The sequence below is a fragment of the Ciconia boyciana genome, chromosome 9, assembly GCF_034638445.1.
Source record: "Ciconia boyciana chromosome 9, ASM3463844v1, whole genome shotgun sequence".
Lineage (NCBI taxonomy): Eukaryota > Metazoa > Chordata > Aves > Ciconiiformes > Ciconiidae > Ciconia > Ciconia boyciana.
Genome location: NC_132942.1, coordinates 6751676 through 6767177, shown reverse-complemented (window position 1 = coordinate 6767177; position 15502 = coordinate 6751676). Strand labels below are relative to the sequence as shown.

Genomic DNA, 15502 nt, shown 5'->3' with positions numbered 1-15502 from the left:
GCATTTAGGCCATAGCATCTTGCTTATAAAAGCAAAATCACTTTCTTTTGCTGATGAGAAAGAGCCCTTGATGTGTAAGCCTATGGCATTCCTTCTCCTGCTCCAGCTACACTGCCAGAGCATCACGTCCCACTAAAGGCATCATGGCCCATCAGGTAGATGAGGAAAGAAGGTGTCAGCTGCTAGTGCAGGAGCTTCATTCTATCTGTTCCTAACTAACCCACACAATTACACCTAGGCTTCTCATCTCTGGGGAGCTGTGATAGTGTGATGCCTGGGATCTATATGACATTAGTCTTCTTATCCAGAGTGGAGAGGTAATCAGGGCCTGATTCGATCAGGAAGTCTTGGTGCTCCCCACTGCAGAAGTATGGGGTTAAGAGGCCTAAGGTGACCCTATTCCCCTCCCAAAATCCACCATTTGGGTCATATGCTTCCCTGCATACTTCGGTTGCATGGAGAGGAGGTTGGGTTCAGGTCCTCTTTGTTCAGGACATTGACACTGTTGGTTTTACTGAATACAGTATGCTTCTGTCGGCAGATACTACAACTGTGTCTCGTTCCCTGGTTGTTTGACGGGAGGAAATCAGATCAGGTGTCCATCCAGGATAAAGACATTTGAAGAGTTTCCCATGACACATACAATGTACAAGGCACACCCGGTGAGTAGCATCTGAGTGGGGTTGAGCAGGGGGCAAAGACATGTTCAGCTGTTCCCTGACAGTTTTGCTGTTAAGATCGTGAAAGGAAGATCACTCCTATCTAATGTCAGTCTGTCTGTGTCATTCCTGTTCAGTCCGTCCAGTCCTATGCACATTCATTTCTCCACCTGGCACATAGGGGTTTCTCTACAGCACACCTCGTACTGCCTGAGTGTGAAATAGGAAGGTTAGATCTACAAGCAAGGACTATAAAGGACCTCAGAGAAGAGCCTGCTCTTCACCCTTCTCAAATCTGTAAACATGACCTGGTTAAGCGTACTGAAATCCAGCCAGGACTAGGTATATCCAGAGTGCTTGTCTGCACCTCCCCTATCTTGACCCATACAGCAGTGTGCAGTAGGAGCCCTCCTGGCCTCGCTCAACCAGGCTGGTACTCATATCTTCTATAGTGGCAAAACTTAAGTCATCCCCTTAGTCTCAGAGGAAAATCTCACCTCTCATAGATTTGATGGTAATACATCTTCCAGGCAGGGAGCACTCTTTTTTTCCCAAAAGTGTCACTGAACTGCACACACAAATCCTATATTTGTACGTACTGCTTTTAAGAAGGCATCTAAGAAAATCAGTTCCAGCAAGACCATGGAGCATGCTGGTAAAGTGCCCCTACTCCTTTTTTCCCATCGCAGATACACATGATCTCATCTCCTGAATGATTCCTCCTCCCTTCCCACTCTGATCAGCCGACAGGGATGTTACTGATAACTCCTGTTGCTTCCTTCCAGGACAATCAAACAGACAGTGGGATGGTTCTGGCATCTGAGGAATTTGAGAGGATAGAAAACCGACACAGAAAAGAAGGTGGATTCAGGTACTCCTTAAGTCTAGCCACTCAGACCTCCCTGCTGCCAAATGCAGTGAGAGCAGGAGGCAGCTCTCGGTGTCTCCCTGTAGGGTATGCCTCTTGGGGGCTCTCAGCAGCAGCAGGGCTGTGGGCCCTGAGCCAGATAAGTCCATGCACGCATTAACGAGAGGCAAAACGCATGAAGAACAGACCTGCCTGCTGCTTCCTAGGGTTTAAAAATATAAACTGTGCCCATTCAGCTGATCAAAATATGTTCCACAGGGTATGAGAATGCATCCGTTAACATAATGAGGCACAGTGGAATGACGGTGTTAATAGGACTCTCAATGCTTATTGACATTTTCTGGTGAAATGTGTCAGGGCTTGTTCAAGCAGTGGCAGGTGGGATGGATGGAAACTGTGTGGCTGCCACCTCACTCCCCAGCCCTGACCCATGTGGTACAGGGCCCCAGTGTGGCATTGCAGGGATGGTACAGGCCTTAGGACTTCCCACGTGCCGGTACTGAGCCTCACAGGTTGAGCTGGCACTCTTGGGGCTGAGGAAGTTATGGATGGTTATGTCCTTGCCCCAGGCTTGGAAACTGGGCGAGAACCTATCCAGCTCATCCCTGCTTGATGCCAGAGCAGGCTGGGACCTTGTTTCTGTGACAGTGTATTGAGTGAACCGTGTTAGCTCATGTATAGACAAGGCCAATCCCAAGCCTCTTCCTCACCTCCTCTGCCTCCCAACATCAGATCAGACTGGTCATTGTCTTTTCCCTTAGCCATAGCCCTGTGGCCTCTCTGCTGTTGTATCAGACTGTCTCCTGCTTCTTGTCCTTGTCCTCTTTTACCTAAGGCACGCTCCCGTTGTCTCCTACACCATGGGCTACCTGGCGTCCCGTCTCCTGGACAACACTGCCCTTAAACCTCTCCTTGAATGTGTCCCTGCCCTCGCTCTTGTGACTTCTTGCTAGTCACCTGGTACTGGCAGGCGCTGAGATGAGGTTGCTGATTTCCTCCCATGTCGTCTTCATCATCTTCCTTTGTTTCCTTTCCCCCATCCTGGCTGTTGGTTTGTATCAGTTTCTGTTAGTCCTGCCAGGTCTAGGTGCAATTGAGGCACTGTCTCTTGTCTCTCCCTGCTCATTGGGGTCCCAACCCTTCCCTGGGCTTCCCAAAGGTATCTGGAAGGGCTGAAATAACTCTCTCGCCGAGTTATGTGCAGATTTTTCACAAAACATACGGGCTGTGCTTAGGTTTAGAGCAAGGCCTGGTGTCATGCTTTGAAATGGAGGTGTAGGTCCATTCCTGATCCTGCCTCTGCCCTGTGCATAAGCAGATGATGTTTCCTGAAGCTGGGATCTCTCTAAGCAGGACAGAGGCTTTCCAGGAGTGCTCAGATTGATCTTCTGTGTCTCTCTTCCTCACAGCAGTAAAGGGCCCAGCCGAACTGCGGAGCTGCCAGGGGAACAGTCAGACCTGCGGGGAAGATGTCGGCCGTTATACGGGTCCCAAGTCGGAGGCCAGACTTTTTACAACAGTGAATACGGGGAGCTGTCAGAACACTCTGAGGACGGCAGCTGCACCCCGCCTGGAGAGGGGGCCAGTCCCCCCACTCTCCACACTTCCTTCTTCTCCGAGCAGTACTAATGGCATCCGGCCCTGGAGGCGCCTGCCGAGGCATCCCCTCTCACCCTCCAGGCGCGTCATCAGGGTCACTCAGAGCTTCTCCTTCAACCTGTGCCCAACCCCAGCAGGGAACCTACCCTGAACGGATGGGGAACACCGATGTCCTTGGAACCGCAGCGCAATGGCTCATGCAGCACCTCCAGCTGCAGCTTCCCTGTGCCAGGACTGGAGAGAGCGCCTTGCTGATTCCTCGCATTTCTTTTCTTCCTGTGGCTCAGACAGACGCATTCTGCTAGCGAGTGGGTGCCTGTGTTCAGCACTACAGCACCTTCTGCCTAGCATCCAGCCTCCACTCAGATCAGCTTCCCATTCAGAAAGCCCATTTCAGGTCAGATATAAATAGATCTGTCTTAGTCTCAAGTTTCTTCCTGGTGTGCAGCCTGAATGTTTTTCCTTGGATTGCTTCCTCCTCTTCTCCTCATGATGTCAGCTGCTGAGCTGCAGAGCAGAATCAAAGAGAAGAAATCCGTAGTGGTATTAGCAGCAAGAGCAGGACATTTTAAAGAGGTGTATGAAGAGATCCCGAGGGATCTTTGTAAATGTTCACGCACACTGTTCATTCTGGGTAGGTGCCAGCCTCTCCATCTCCTCTGCAAGCAACACCCACACCCCCTTCATCTCTGCTGGGGGGAAACCTGTCAATCTGCCTTATGACCAGGGTTATTTTAGCCACCTCAACACAGCTAGTGCTGAGTAGGTCAGCTGATGGCTAGAGTCCTCCCAGTGAAATAAACAGCAATTCTTTTTGCAGGCCCTATGTAAAACAGGGGGTTATATATACTCTGTACTGGGAGCAGGTTACTTACAGGTCTGCTGCTCTCGCCTTCCCCTTCTCCCAGAGCAGTGCTGAGATCATTTGTTGCTCGAGTGAGAAATTAAAGCAAAGCTGTGTTAATTTCAGCTGGCTTCTAAACATAGAGCAAAAATGTGTTGCTTGCTGGGAGGAAAAGGATCAAAGTGGTAGGGAGTGAAATGTTTATTTTCAAGTTGCTGCAAGGGTTTGGGAAACAATGGAAGGAACAGAGCTCCAGCAATGAGGTGCCCGGGGCTGCATCCCCTTGTGTGTTGGCATCGCTGAGCACATGGAGGGCAGCACCTGGCCAGGGCTCAAGCCCCAGTTCTCCTGGATGGACAGTTCTGCACCATGACCTTTCCTGCCGCCCTAGTTCCCTGGCTCTAAGGAGGCACTCTCTGCCCAACAGGCTCCTCTCCAGTTTCTGTTGCAGAGCCACCAGCACAGTGTGCCTGTCTCTGGGGGACTGAGAAACATTTATTTGCTGAGGAAACATCTCCTCACTTGGGCCTTTTGTTTCTGAAAGATACCATGTGAATTCAGAGTTCTGGGGAACCTCCACAGTCCCTCTCTACAGATTTCTGTGCTGCTGCCTCACCACTTCCCACCTACTTCTTTCCATCCTGCTCACAATCTGAGAGCTCAGACACAGAGCACGGTTACGTCACCGTCAGAGGAGTCTGGGTGAAGAGGCTTGTCTGAACAGCTTGTCATCATCTCTTCTCCCACATGCCCATGGCTGGCAGAGCTCCTTGCACCAGGGCATCTCAGCACCGGAGAGTTTCTGCTTGCAGGCCACACTTCTGTGCACAGAGCCAAGGGTTTGGTTTGGCCTTTTAAAATTGTGTTTCCTGTGAGACATACTGCTTTCCCAAACTGTATTTCTTATCCAGCAGAGGGTTTTATGCGTTTCCTGACATGAGCCTGTGAGTCCTTACAGATGACTTTCCCAAGTCTTAATTATAGTTCTCCGCACAAATGTAATGGGGAGATTTATTTAGCACATGGGAAAAGCATGCCTGTCATTCAGATTCTCTAAGCCTGTGCAGAGCGCCCAACGTTCCCCTCCCTTTTTGTGTCAGCAGGATGACATGGCTCTGATTTCTATGGTGAAAAGAGGCACAAAACCGGACCAGCTTGAGCCAAACTGGCTCAGGATGTGGAATTGGAAACTGCATGTGACAATGAATTCCCTGACTTCTGCTGGCGTCCCCTGAAGTTGCCAGGAATTTAAGCATCTTTAAGTAATTGTTACGACTCAGTAAGAATCCTCTGGCAGGAGATGCTGGAGAGCCAGGCCAAGGAAGTAGGACAGCCAACGGGGTGTAGGCCAGACCAAATTCTCCTGCCCTCATCTTGCCCTGGTTTTTGAACTGGTGGTTCCCTTGACAGAAGGAAGGCTGCATGTGCCCCATGCTGCTTGGGGGTCTCCACCGGCATTCACATGGGTGGAAGCTGACAGACAGCCAAGCTAAATTCAGGCTGCTTGCTCGGTGATGTGCATCCATAGGACCCAGGCTCTCTTGCTTCCAGTGCTTCACAAACAGTTCTCTGCCTGGAAACACAGCCCTATCTGAGAGAGGGCCCAAGAAAGAGGCCTATAAATTAAACAATAGTTGAAAATCAGAATTCCAAAGTAGGTGCAAGTCCTTGTCCATATGTGAGGGATAGAAACATACTAGCAAAGCCCAACACTTGCAGGACACTGGCAGGATTCCTCAGCAGAAAGGGGACAGAGGCATCTGAGCGCCCTGGCTGGCTGTCAGCACTCCCAACCAGCCAGGACAGCTGCACTTTCTCTCTAGGTTCAGCTGTAAATTGCTCACAAGCATCCTTGTAGAGAAGGGTTACTTCATCAGAGCCATTGTTAACGATCCCCTGCTTCACTCAGGGGAAAGCACTGGTGTGACGTCTGATTTTTGAACATTCAAATCATTTGACTCCACAGAAGTTTATTTTCTCTCTTTTGCACCATCTTGATGGAGGGGGTGGAATCAGATCCTATTGTATCTGCGTCAACAGTATTGCATGAACAATGCAGCCATGATACGAGCAAACACTGGCTCCTCTTCAGACACTCCTGCTGATGAAGAACAATTGTAGTGTGGGATATTGAAGAGCTGTTGAGACAATTGTACTTTCGCTCTCTTAAAAGTGTACTAAAATCAGAGTGTACAAACCTGATACCCTTCCCCATGCTCTTGCATTATTTCCAGCATTTTTTCTACAGTCTCCAGATAAGCATAAGCATGAAATGGAGCTGGTCCGTTTGGGTTTTAAGATGTGAGGCAACAGTGTTGCCTGTCTTTCCACAGTGACAAGGGAGTATTTCAACTTTTAAAACCTAGGGTTCGATAATTGTGCCTGCTCCGTTCACAATGCACTCTCTGCTGTGTTTTGTTTGGGCTTTTTACTGGAACTCAACATTGAAGCTAAGCTATTTATCATCATCCTCCTTTAAAATGACTGTTCCCAGTCTATGCGCAGTCTCATTTTTCCTTACAAAGTGTTGGTGTTGAGAGAACATTCCTCCCTCATGAAAACAAAGTGTTGGGTCTCCTACTTGCAAATACACGTGCGACTCTGAAGAAAAGCCTGTGTATCAAGTAACACTTCATTTATATTGCAATATTTTAACCTGGTACCTGTTGTTGCTACAGCAGCATTCAATGTTTCAGCGGGCTGCCTTTGAAGCAAGTAGGTTACAACATGGGTTATGTGCGAGTACAAAAGTGTGGTCTGCGTGTGTGAGTGTTTTGTGGGTGAGTGTTTGGGTGTTTGCACGTGCGAAGTTTTCCTACCAGTGAGTGTATGTGAGTGTTTATAACTCACGTTGAGTCTTGTCTCTGGAAGTTCACGGTTATATATCAAACCAGTTAGAACACTGCTTTCTTTCCTCTCCTCCTATAGTACTTGTTATCCTTTGTCATTAAGAGTTTTGTTGTAATATCTAAATGTGAAAATGAATAAAGTCATAACTGGCAGCTGCTCTCTGGTTCCTGGAGGCCACTGCTGCCCGTGGGTGCTGCAGCACTCTGCTCCCGGCTCCCCATGCAGCACCGGGCAGCCTGACTCTGGCCCAAGCAATTAGCACATTTTGGTTTTCTTATTTTTATTTTCATGTCCCTTTGCATTTCCCCGCATCCTCTAGGAAACAGCTGGCCTTTGTGCCATTTCCATCCAGGATGAAACTCGGTCTTTTTTCATGATGAAGCCGGATATGCTTTGGTTAAGCTTGCTGACAGGAGCCGGCGGCTCAGCGCCCAGCCCTTCGCCCCACCGCCATCTCCCCCAGATCCGCCACCCTTCCTCACCGCCTCAGCCCCGGGGGTCTGGGACCCCACGGCCCCCACGGCCCCTCTTGCCCTCCATCACCACACAGCGGTGACGGGCGCCGGGAGGGACCAACGGCGGCGGAGCCCCCCCCGGACACCCCCTTCTCCTCAGCGCACGGAGCCCCCTCGCCAGCCGCCGTGGCGAGCCCCTCAGCGGGCGGAGGGAGGCGCGGCGGCGCCCCGCAGGTGGCGCCCTCATCCCGGCGGCGGCCGCGGACCCCGGGCCAGAGCCCGGGCGGGAAGATGGCGGCGGGGCTCGGCGCGGGCCTTTGGCGATGTAAAACCTGACAGGAAAGCGAAGAGCGGCTGTGAGTCATGGGCGGGATCTGGGCTGAAGGAAACGGTCCGCGCCCAGGGAGCGCTGGAGATGCAACATACATGGATTTATGACCATTTCCCAGAAAAAAAACCCAGGAACCGGGGTGAAGCCTGAGGCACAGCTCCCTCCTCACCTGCGAGGTGACCTGCGAAGACCTCAGTGCCATTTGGCTGCCAAAATAAGGTCTCCTGAGGAGCGGCCACCAGCAGAGACGTGGCTGCCCTGTACGGTGTGGGGAGACCTAGGGACGTCCCCTCAGTCCCAGCCTCTCCACCACCATCCCTTCATCCAGCTCCACCACCGGATAAAAGCAGCCAAAAGGACCTTTTAACTCCCCTCTCTCCATCCAGGGACCTGCCTGGCTGGGGAATGAGGAGATTGAAGCTGCTCTGCTCATGAAATACCCCATTTTTGTGCACCCTGGAGCAGCACTTGGTGAGCAGCTCCTCTCCTGGGGCCACCAGCGCTTGGCTGCTCCTCTCCTGGGGCCACCAGCGCTCGCCTGCTCCTCTCCTGCCTCCCAGCCTGTCTGTAGGATGGGCTGGGAGGCAGGAGAGGAGCAGCCGAGCGCTCATGGCCCCGCATGTGGCACAGAGCAACTTTCTGGCTCTTGCTCCATGAGGAGGGATGGGACCAAGCGGGCAGCCCCCACACAGGGAGTCGAGCACAGCGGTCCACCTATCTCCGTCAGAAACGCAGCCCAGAGGAAGCTGGACAGGGCAAAATGAAAAGCAGCATTTTTCTTGTGGTCAGAAAAGGGAACTGGGAAGTCACTGACTGGGCACTTCTGATCATTTTGCTTCTAACGTGGCCAGCAAATGTTTTCTCAATGCTTTTCAAAAGTGCTTTGAGATCCTTCTCTGAAAGGTGATGCAGTAATAGCAAGGAATCCTTCAGGCTCCGAGTACTCTCTGGCCCCTTTTTGCATCAAAACGATGCAGAGCTCTTGGTGATGAAAAATCAAACTACTGTCTGCACTGTAAGAATGACAGCTCCAAAACATGTCCTGCACAGTGCAGGATCAGTGTGTTTGCCATGACTCTCACCCTCCGGCTGGGGTGAAAAGTTGGGTGAAAGCTTGAGAAGCCATTAATGGCATGTGGTTCCTCACCCAGCATTTACCAAGGAGGGCAAAATGAAAAAAAAAAAGAAAAAAGTAGAAGGAGAACATTCAGCTGCTGCTTCAGAAACATTTCCTGGGTTGTACTGACATTTCTACAGAGATTTTCATAAACAGCTTCTCAGAGGATTGTACACAGCCACATGCTACATGCCTTTATCAGAGCCCATAGGTCCATTCTGCTCCGAGACGCAGGTTTGCAATCCTGCTGCTTTCCTTGGGAATGGCACGGGTCTCTCCAAGGGCAGGGTTAGACCCACCACTTGCATCTCAACAAAATAAATAGACTGTGCTTTGATGGTGTTATCTTACATGCATATGTGACCAGGTGCATCACAAATGGATGAACTACAAAACCTTCCAAAAGAGAACAGTTTAATAAAATGCTTAGGTTAAACACCGGGCTTATCAGCGGGCCTTCCCAAGCTGCCGGGGAAGTCACCAAGGAGACGGTATCTCAAAAAAACAGCAGCACAGCTATGTATTCAGAAATTTAGAAAATATCCTAACCCACAGCCCTGCAGTACTTGTTTTCTTTGCCATAAATAATTTTCAGATATTCAAAATCCCAGAATGCCATTATGTTACTTTGTTGCATCTCCAAAGAGGCTGAAATCCTTCAAACTGTTGTTAGATAGAGTAATTCATCAAGTCCTGTTTTACAGTATTTCATGGTATTTATATTTATTAACAACGTTTGAGTGTTTCTAAGACTTCCCATTTTAGTACGCCAGAAGTGAGCAACACCAAATTGGGTAGGAGTGACCAAATCCTGACACAGAGGCTGCACCGTTCCTGCCCCAACAGCCCTTTCGGCGTTAACTGGGCAGACTGAGCACACCCCACCTCCATCACACATCCAGCCCTTTTCCCCCCATTTCAGACACGCTTTTAAACCATCTCCTATATCTTTTTGATGGTCAGCACGCCTCATCTGGAAATTAAAGACACTGAGGAGCCATGGGAGCCCGTATGTGCCCCTACATCCAATTCCATGAAGAACTGCGGGTCGCTGGAGCCAAGCCTTCCTTACAGACGCCGGTGAAGCCCCAGGAGCGGCCCGGGCCGGGCACAGCCTCCCCGACGCCCCCGCTCCCACCACCGCCATGGCCGCCCCCCTCCGCACCGCCACGCCCCTGGTGACGTCATACCAGAGAGCCCCGCCCCACATCTGCCCCCGCCTCCCAGTGGGCGTGGCTCTCGCCCCCATCCCCGCCTCTCACCCTCGTGGCGCTGGGCGGGGCGTGGCGCGCCTGCGCAGTGTGGGGAGCGCCGGGCTGCAGGCGAGGCGCCGGGCGCGGAGCCGGCGGCTGAGCGCGGCGCGGCTGCGAGAAGGCGCGGGGCCCCGCCGCCCCCGGGACGAGCCGAGCATGGAGCAGCGGCCGCCGGCTGCGGCCGCCGGCCTGGGCAGCGGGATCCGCCGCCCGCCGCACTAAGTCGGCGGCGAGCCTCGAGGCGAGGCGGTGCGGCGCGGCGAGCCGAGCCGAGCCGAGCCCGAGGCGAGTCCCGCGGGCGTGTGTGAGCGCGACTGAGGCAGCTGCGGCGGCGGCGGCTCCTCCCGGCGACGTCCTCGGTGCCGGCGCGGGGCTGTGCGGGGAGGGGGCCGCGGCACCGCCTCCTCCCCTCCCCTCGCCCGGCACGGGCAGACCGGCGGCCGGCGCTCCCCCGCGGCGGCGGGCGGGCGGCATGAGCGCGGCGCTCTGAGGGGCCGGCGGAGCGCGGCTCGCCCCGAGCAGCCTCCCCCGGGGGCCGCGGCCGGCGGATCGGACTCGGCTGGGGCCTGCCATGACTCCCCTGGCTCCTCCCATGGCATGAGCCCGTGCTCTCCTCCCCTCTCCGCCTGCTTTTGGTCTTTCTCCGCTCCTGGGCTGTCAGATGGGATAAAATACACCCGGGCGTGTGGGGCTCGGCGCTGCCGCGAGGGAGCGAGGGGAGCGGCGGAGGCAACCGGTGACGGCCGTCGGCTCGCCCGGAGTCGAAGATGAGCTGGCGGTGGGTTCGCCAGCACCGGAACGGCGGCTCCTCCGTCCTGCTGCTGCTGCTGCTGCTGTGGCACTGCCGGGTCCGGCCGGCCGGCGCCGACAACGCCAGCCAGGCGTACTACACCGCCCTCATCAACGTGACGGTGCTGAGCCCCGAGCGGGGCGGCCCCACGCTGCTGAGGATCGACCGCGGCCGCTACGGGCAGGATTCCCCCAAGGTGGAGGTCAAGGGCTTGCTGGTGGCTCCCGTCCCCATCAACGGAGGTAACGCTTCCCTCGCAGCCGTCGGTCGCTTGCCGTCGGGTGCCTCCTTTGCAGGGTGGTCGGCCTTTGTCTGAGCTTTGCAGACTTTCCTAGAGAGCTCTGACAGAAGAGGAGGGAGAACTTGCCCACAGGAAAATAATAATAATAAAATAAATCCATGATCTGAGAGTGCTGGCTTTAATAACGGCTCTGCAAAGTGTGATGTGTTTTCCAGCATGGATCCCAGTAGGTTAGTCATACTGAGCGATGAAGCTGTTATTTCTAAACTAATGACAGAGAGTCGGTAGCGATAGTTAACAGTATTTGGTTACAGCCTTGCTGTGAATCTCAGAACAGCTGCATAGCTGTCTCCCTGTGATAGATATGCATCTGGATGGCTTTTGCAGCTGCGTGAAGTCATGATTGTTCAGTGTACATTTCTTAAAAATGCTGTTTAAGCTGTCCATCAAGACTTGGAGGGACTGAAGCCATCAAGCTGTTACTCTCATGGCCAGTCCAAAATGCACTTGTTTGCAGTGCTGAACACTGTAGTGCTTCCAAATAAGTTTTCTTTTTATTAAGTGATGCTATTGTCCATCGATTGTTTTCTGACAAATGTTGGGTTTTATAGAGATCACTGATTTAAAGAAGCAAGAGTATTATCTTGATTATTGCCTGAAATGAAACCAATCACTTCAGTTGTAATGATGTGGCTTTAGTAGTATCTTATTTTGAAAACCCTTCTTGACATTATCTGAACTGCCATCTTTAAGAAATGGACCACTTGATGCATCACAGTGGTCCCAACCTGTCTCCTGGACAGTAAACCTCTCAATAATGCATTAACTGAAATAATGTAGTCAGTTAAAACTAGACTCTAAGTGGTGAATATTAGGAGTTCTTTAAAAGAATTGGTAACGCAGAACTACTGTATTATTAAAAGCTTTTGAGAATTTACTAAATCTTAAGATCAGGAAAACACTTTGATGCTTCTTCAGAACAAAATGCATCCTGCTAGGCAGCCTGCTATAAGCTTCTAGTATGTATGAAGCAGGCTGTGCTTCAGCAGATGCTTGCCAGTTTCAATGAAACTCGGTTTCATTAGCTTTACAAAGTGTTAACTATAATATATTAATGTAGCATATTTTTGGGTGGAAGGGTGAGGAAGCAGAAATCGTTGAGCAAGTCTACTGTAAAATGAGTTTCATTTGTACTTCAAATCTTACCTTTACCATGCTCTCAGTCAGCTATCATGTTCTTCCTGCTATTCCTCACTTAAACGCACACAAACACCAGCCACCATATGAAATCAGGAGGCTGTCCTGAAAGTGTGAGGCACGTAAACACTGTTACTGCAAGTAGTATTTTGGGGGGTTTTAAAACTGCTGCCTTTTAATATATGCAAGATATCAAAACACTTGATTTTTTTTTTTAGCAGCTGCATTATTTGTCAAGAAAAACTTTCAATATTAATTTTTAACCTGCTTCTGTAACTTTTTCTGCTTTCTTCTGATACGGTCTTCGCTAAAGTGTGATTTATTGAGGGATGCTGACAGCATTTTCACTGGAAGCTAATAATGAGAGAAGAGCTAAATAAAATTCTGAGCAGTCCATAAACAGCATTTTTATACCTTACTGCTAAGTATTGTATGCTGAATAACTTCAGTGAGAAAGCACAGCAGGAATCATGGAATCGCAGACCTCAATTTCTGCAGTTTTGACATGCTGCAGTCATTAAAACTTTGCCATCAAGATTCAGTTTTGTCCTTCTGTTTCTCAACAGAAGACTGTTAAAGCAAACACTGCAGCAGTTGTCTTCCTTTAAAGTTATTCTGAATTGTTCTACATAGGTTGTTATATAGTATACATTTTATTTGAATTTTGCTGAGGTGCACTTCATGTGGCTTAAAAATATGTCGTGTAGTAGGAAAGACTGGAATATTTTATGCATTAAGACATTCTTGAATGCTTAAGGGTCTTATGTTTATATTCTTCTGCTTTTTTACATATAGGTTTGATAAAAGACAATGCTCTCTTGCCAAAAGTAATTGCTCTAATGCCTTTTTATCAGCCTGTTAATATTGCTGTAGAACTTGTTGGCAGAATATTTTTTTCTAATAGCTCTTAACATAAGTAGCTAGCACTGGCCTCTGCTGTTAGAGCAGTAAATGTTCTACCCCAGTTCTCATGTATCCTAAGAAGAAAAGGACTCTACAACTGTTAGCAGCTATGTTTGAAGATACCTTCAGTTTGAAACTGCTTTGATGTCAAGCATACACCCATTCATGGGCTATCCCTTGAAATTTCCATGAACATGGGTAATCTGTTAGCACCTTGATGGAGTAGACTGGGGCATCTAAATTTTACAGCTGAAATGTCCTTAATGTTACATTTTCGCATGCTGTGTTAAGATCCCTTATTCATTGCCTGCAGGGAAATAAATGAATTTACTAATTCAAGATTTAGGGCCAATGATCTGCTGCTGAACATACACTATTTGTAATAGCACAGCCTGTGATTTTAAGTGTTGTGCTCTGCTATGTTTGTTGTTAACTTGTGTTCTTGAATATGCCCAACGTTTTATATACTACTTTTTGAAGTTGCCAGTCCCATGTGATTACCGATCCTTTAAATCTCAGTGCAGAATGATATATTCAATCACTTCTCCTGTTTCTTTAGCAGAATTTTCTTAATCTAATTCAACCTTGTCATGTTAATACATGTATTAAAACTCTTTCCCTGTTCTTTTTATAGACCCTTGTATGAAATTGATACTGGCTTTCACAAGCAATGTTCCCCTGGAAGTGATATCGCAGTAATTCGTGTGACCGCTTGTGAATGTGACTTGTGAAAGTCTAACTCCAGCAAGCTGTCGGTCGCAGCTGGCTGCTGGGTGTAAATACAGCACCTGTGTACACATATCTTTCCAAGTGCATTAAATGCACGATAGCAGCAGAGTTTCTCTATTAATCTTCCTTCCGTTCTTCCACTTCTGGTTCCTTTTCTTACTTCCTCTAACTTGTTAATCTTTTGTCATGACTTAAATAATTTCTTATTCAAAGAGCGTTTTAAACAGCTTCTGGATATGAATGCTTACAGATTATCAAAAAATGCTCCTCTCCTTCTGCATGGAAGGATAATAGTGAAATGCATCTTCACAGCCTGATGTAGCTTTTCTGATAGTTTAGTTCAGATTTGTATCATCTCTTTGGTGAGGTTACTGAGCACTTCTCTTTCGGTCCCTTAACTCTGTTGTTTGTGACTTCGTGGAACCAGCCACTTCAGCCCAAACTTCTCACAGTGGGTACTTGTGGCAGTGTCTGTACATGCACTGTGTAAGTGTTCAGCCCTGTGCCACTCCAGTGACCTCTGCTTTTGAGCATCTTTGGTATTAGGTGCCTGACACCAGTTGTGGTGCCCACCTTTAGGTGTCAGGCATATTCCTCGTGTTATGACAAACCAAGCTAGAAGCCACTGAAAACTCACTTCAATGATTCTTGGTAGAAACTGCAGCGCTTTGTGGCTTAGTTCCCTCAAAAATGTTCTCTATGCTGAACAGGACTTTCCTGTAACTGTTGGGTCTGGGTTATTGCATGTCGTTCTGGGTTTGGATACACAGTTGAGGACTGGAAACGTCAGTCCTGTGTGCTCTCAAAGTCCCCTTACAGATGGTCAGACCTTGCCGGGAGGTGAGGTTTTGTGCACCTTGGCTGGCTTGTGTAGCGGGGAAGCAGGCAGGTTCATTAGTACTGGAGATGGGACTGATAGGAAGTGAAACAGCAGCAGACTCAAAGCTAAACTTGAAAATATTAAGACTCACTGAGCCAATAGGTCAGGAACGAGGGGGGATGGAAAGGGACTGGAGTCGAAAGGGCTTGTGGGGAGGTGATGGTTGAATGAAAGCTGCATTGGAGAAAGAACTCGTAGACGGGGAGATCTCTGCTGAAGGGGTAGTAGGGTTGTGGCTGGGCAAGGAGACAGCATTTGAGGAAAAACATATGTTAGAAAAAGGTGGAAGTGCGGAAGAAACAATATTGGCATAATGTTAGGAATGGAGGTATATCTTGTGCATGGTACTGTAACTATAGCATTTTGTAGCATCTGACACTTCATAAACATGTTGTGTGAACAAGTTTTAGCTGCAGAAGGCTTAAACCAGCAGTTTCCTGGTAACTGCAGAGCTTTAGGTAATGTTCAGGCAGAATTTTGTGTTCCTTTCTGGCCCAGAATCCAAAATGTGCAACAAGCAAATGTATCAATAAATATAGAGTAGTGGAAGAAAAATCTTGTGCATGCATCCATCTTTTACCGTTGGTCTCAGTATCCAGCTTAATTAGTAGTCATTAACTGGTAACAAAAGTGTGGAGGTTATATATTGGAGTTTGTAGCCATAACTGTAGTATACTTACTGAACTAACAAGATTAAATCTGAACTATTACAGGAGTCTTCTAAGCTTCAGTGATTTTCTTTTGTTTAACTTCTTCCCTGAAACAAGATTACCTCTTGTTCAAAGA

At 49.3% G+C, this 15502-nt stretch overlaps 2 protein-coding genes across 5 annotated transcripts in view; both read left to right on the top strand.

The window, feature by feature from the left end:
- FLT4 (fms related receptor tyrosine kinase 4) overlaps positions 1–3187 on the top strand; it is a 57062-nt gene extending 53875 nt beyond the window's left edge. The window contains exons 28-30 of the mRNA XM_072872435.1: positions 542–662; positions 1445–1530; positions 2937–3187. Of these exons, the coding sequence (XP_072728536.1) occupies positions 542–662; positions 1445–1530; positions 2937–3156 (427 nt within the window). The 3' untranslated portion in view covers positions 3157–3187. The remainder of the gene's footprint in view (positions 1–541; positions 663–1444; positions 1531–2936) is intronic.
- Positions 3188–10012: 6825 nt separating this feature from the next.
- RNF130 (ring finger protein 130) overlaps positions 10013–15502 on the top strand; it is a 53682-nt gene continuing 48192 nt past the window's right edge. For 3 of the 4 annotated variants that reach the window (XM_072872437.1, XM_072872439.1, XM_072872436.1), the window contains exon 1: positions 10609–11008. In XM_072872437.1, coding sequence (XP_072728538.1) covers positions 10744–11008 — 265 coding nt within the window. In that variant the 5' untranslated portion in view covers positions 10609–10743. Of the gene's footprint in view, positions 11009–15502 lie in introns of all 4 variants that reach the window. The other variant, XM_072872438.1, reaches the window with a different exon arrangement.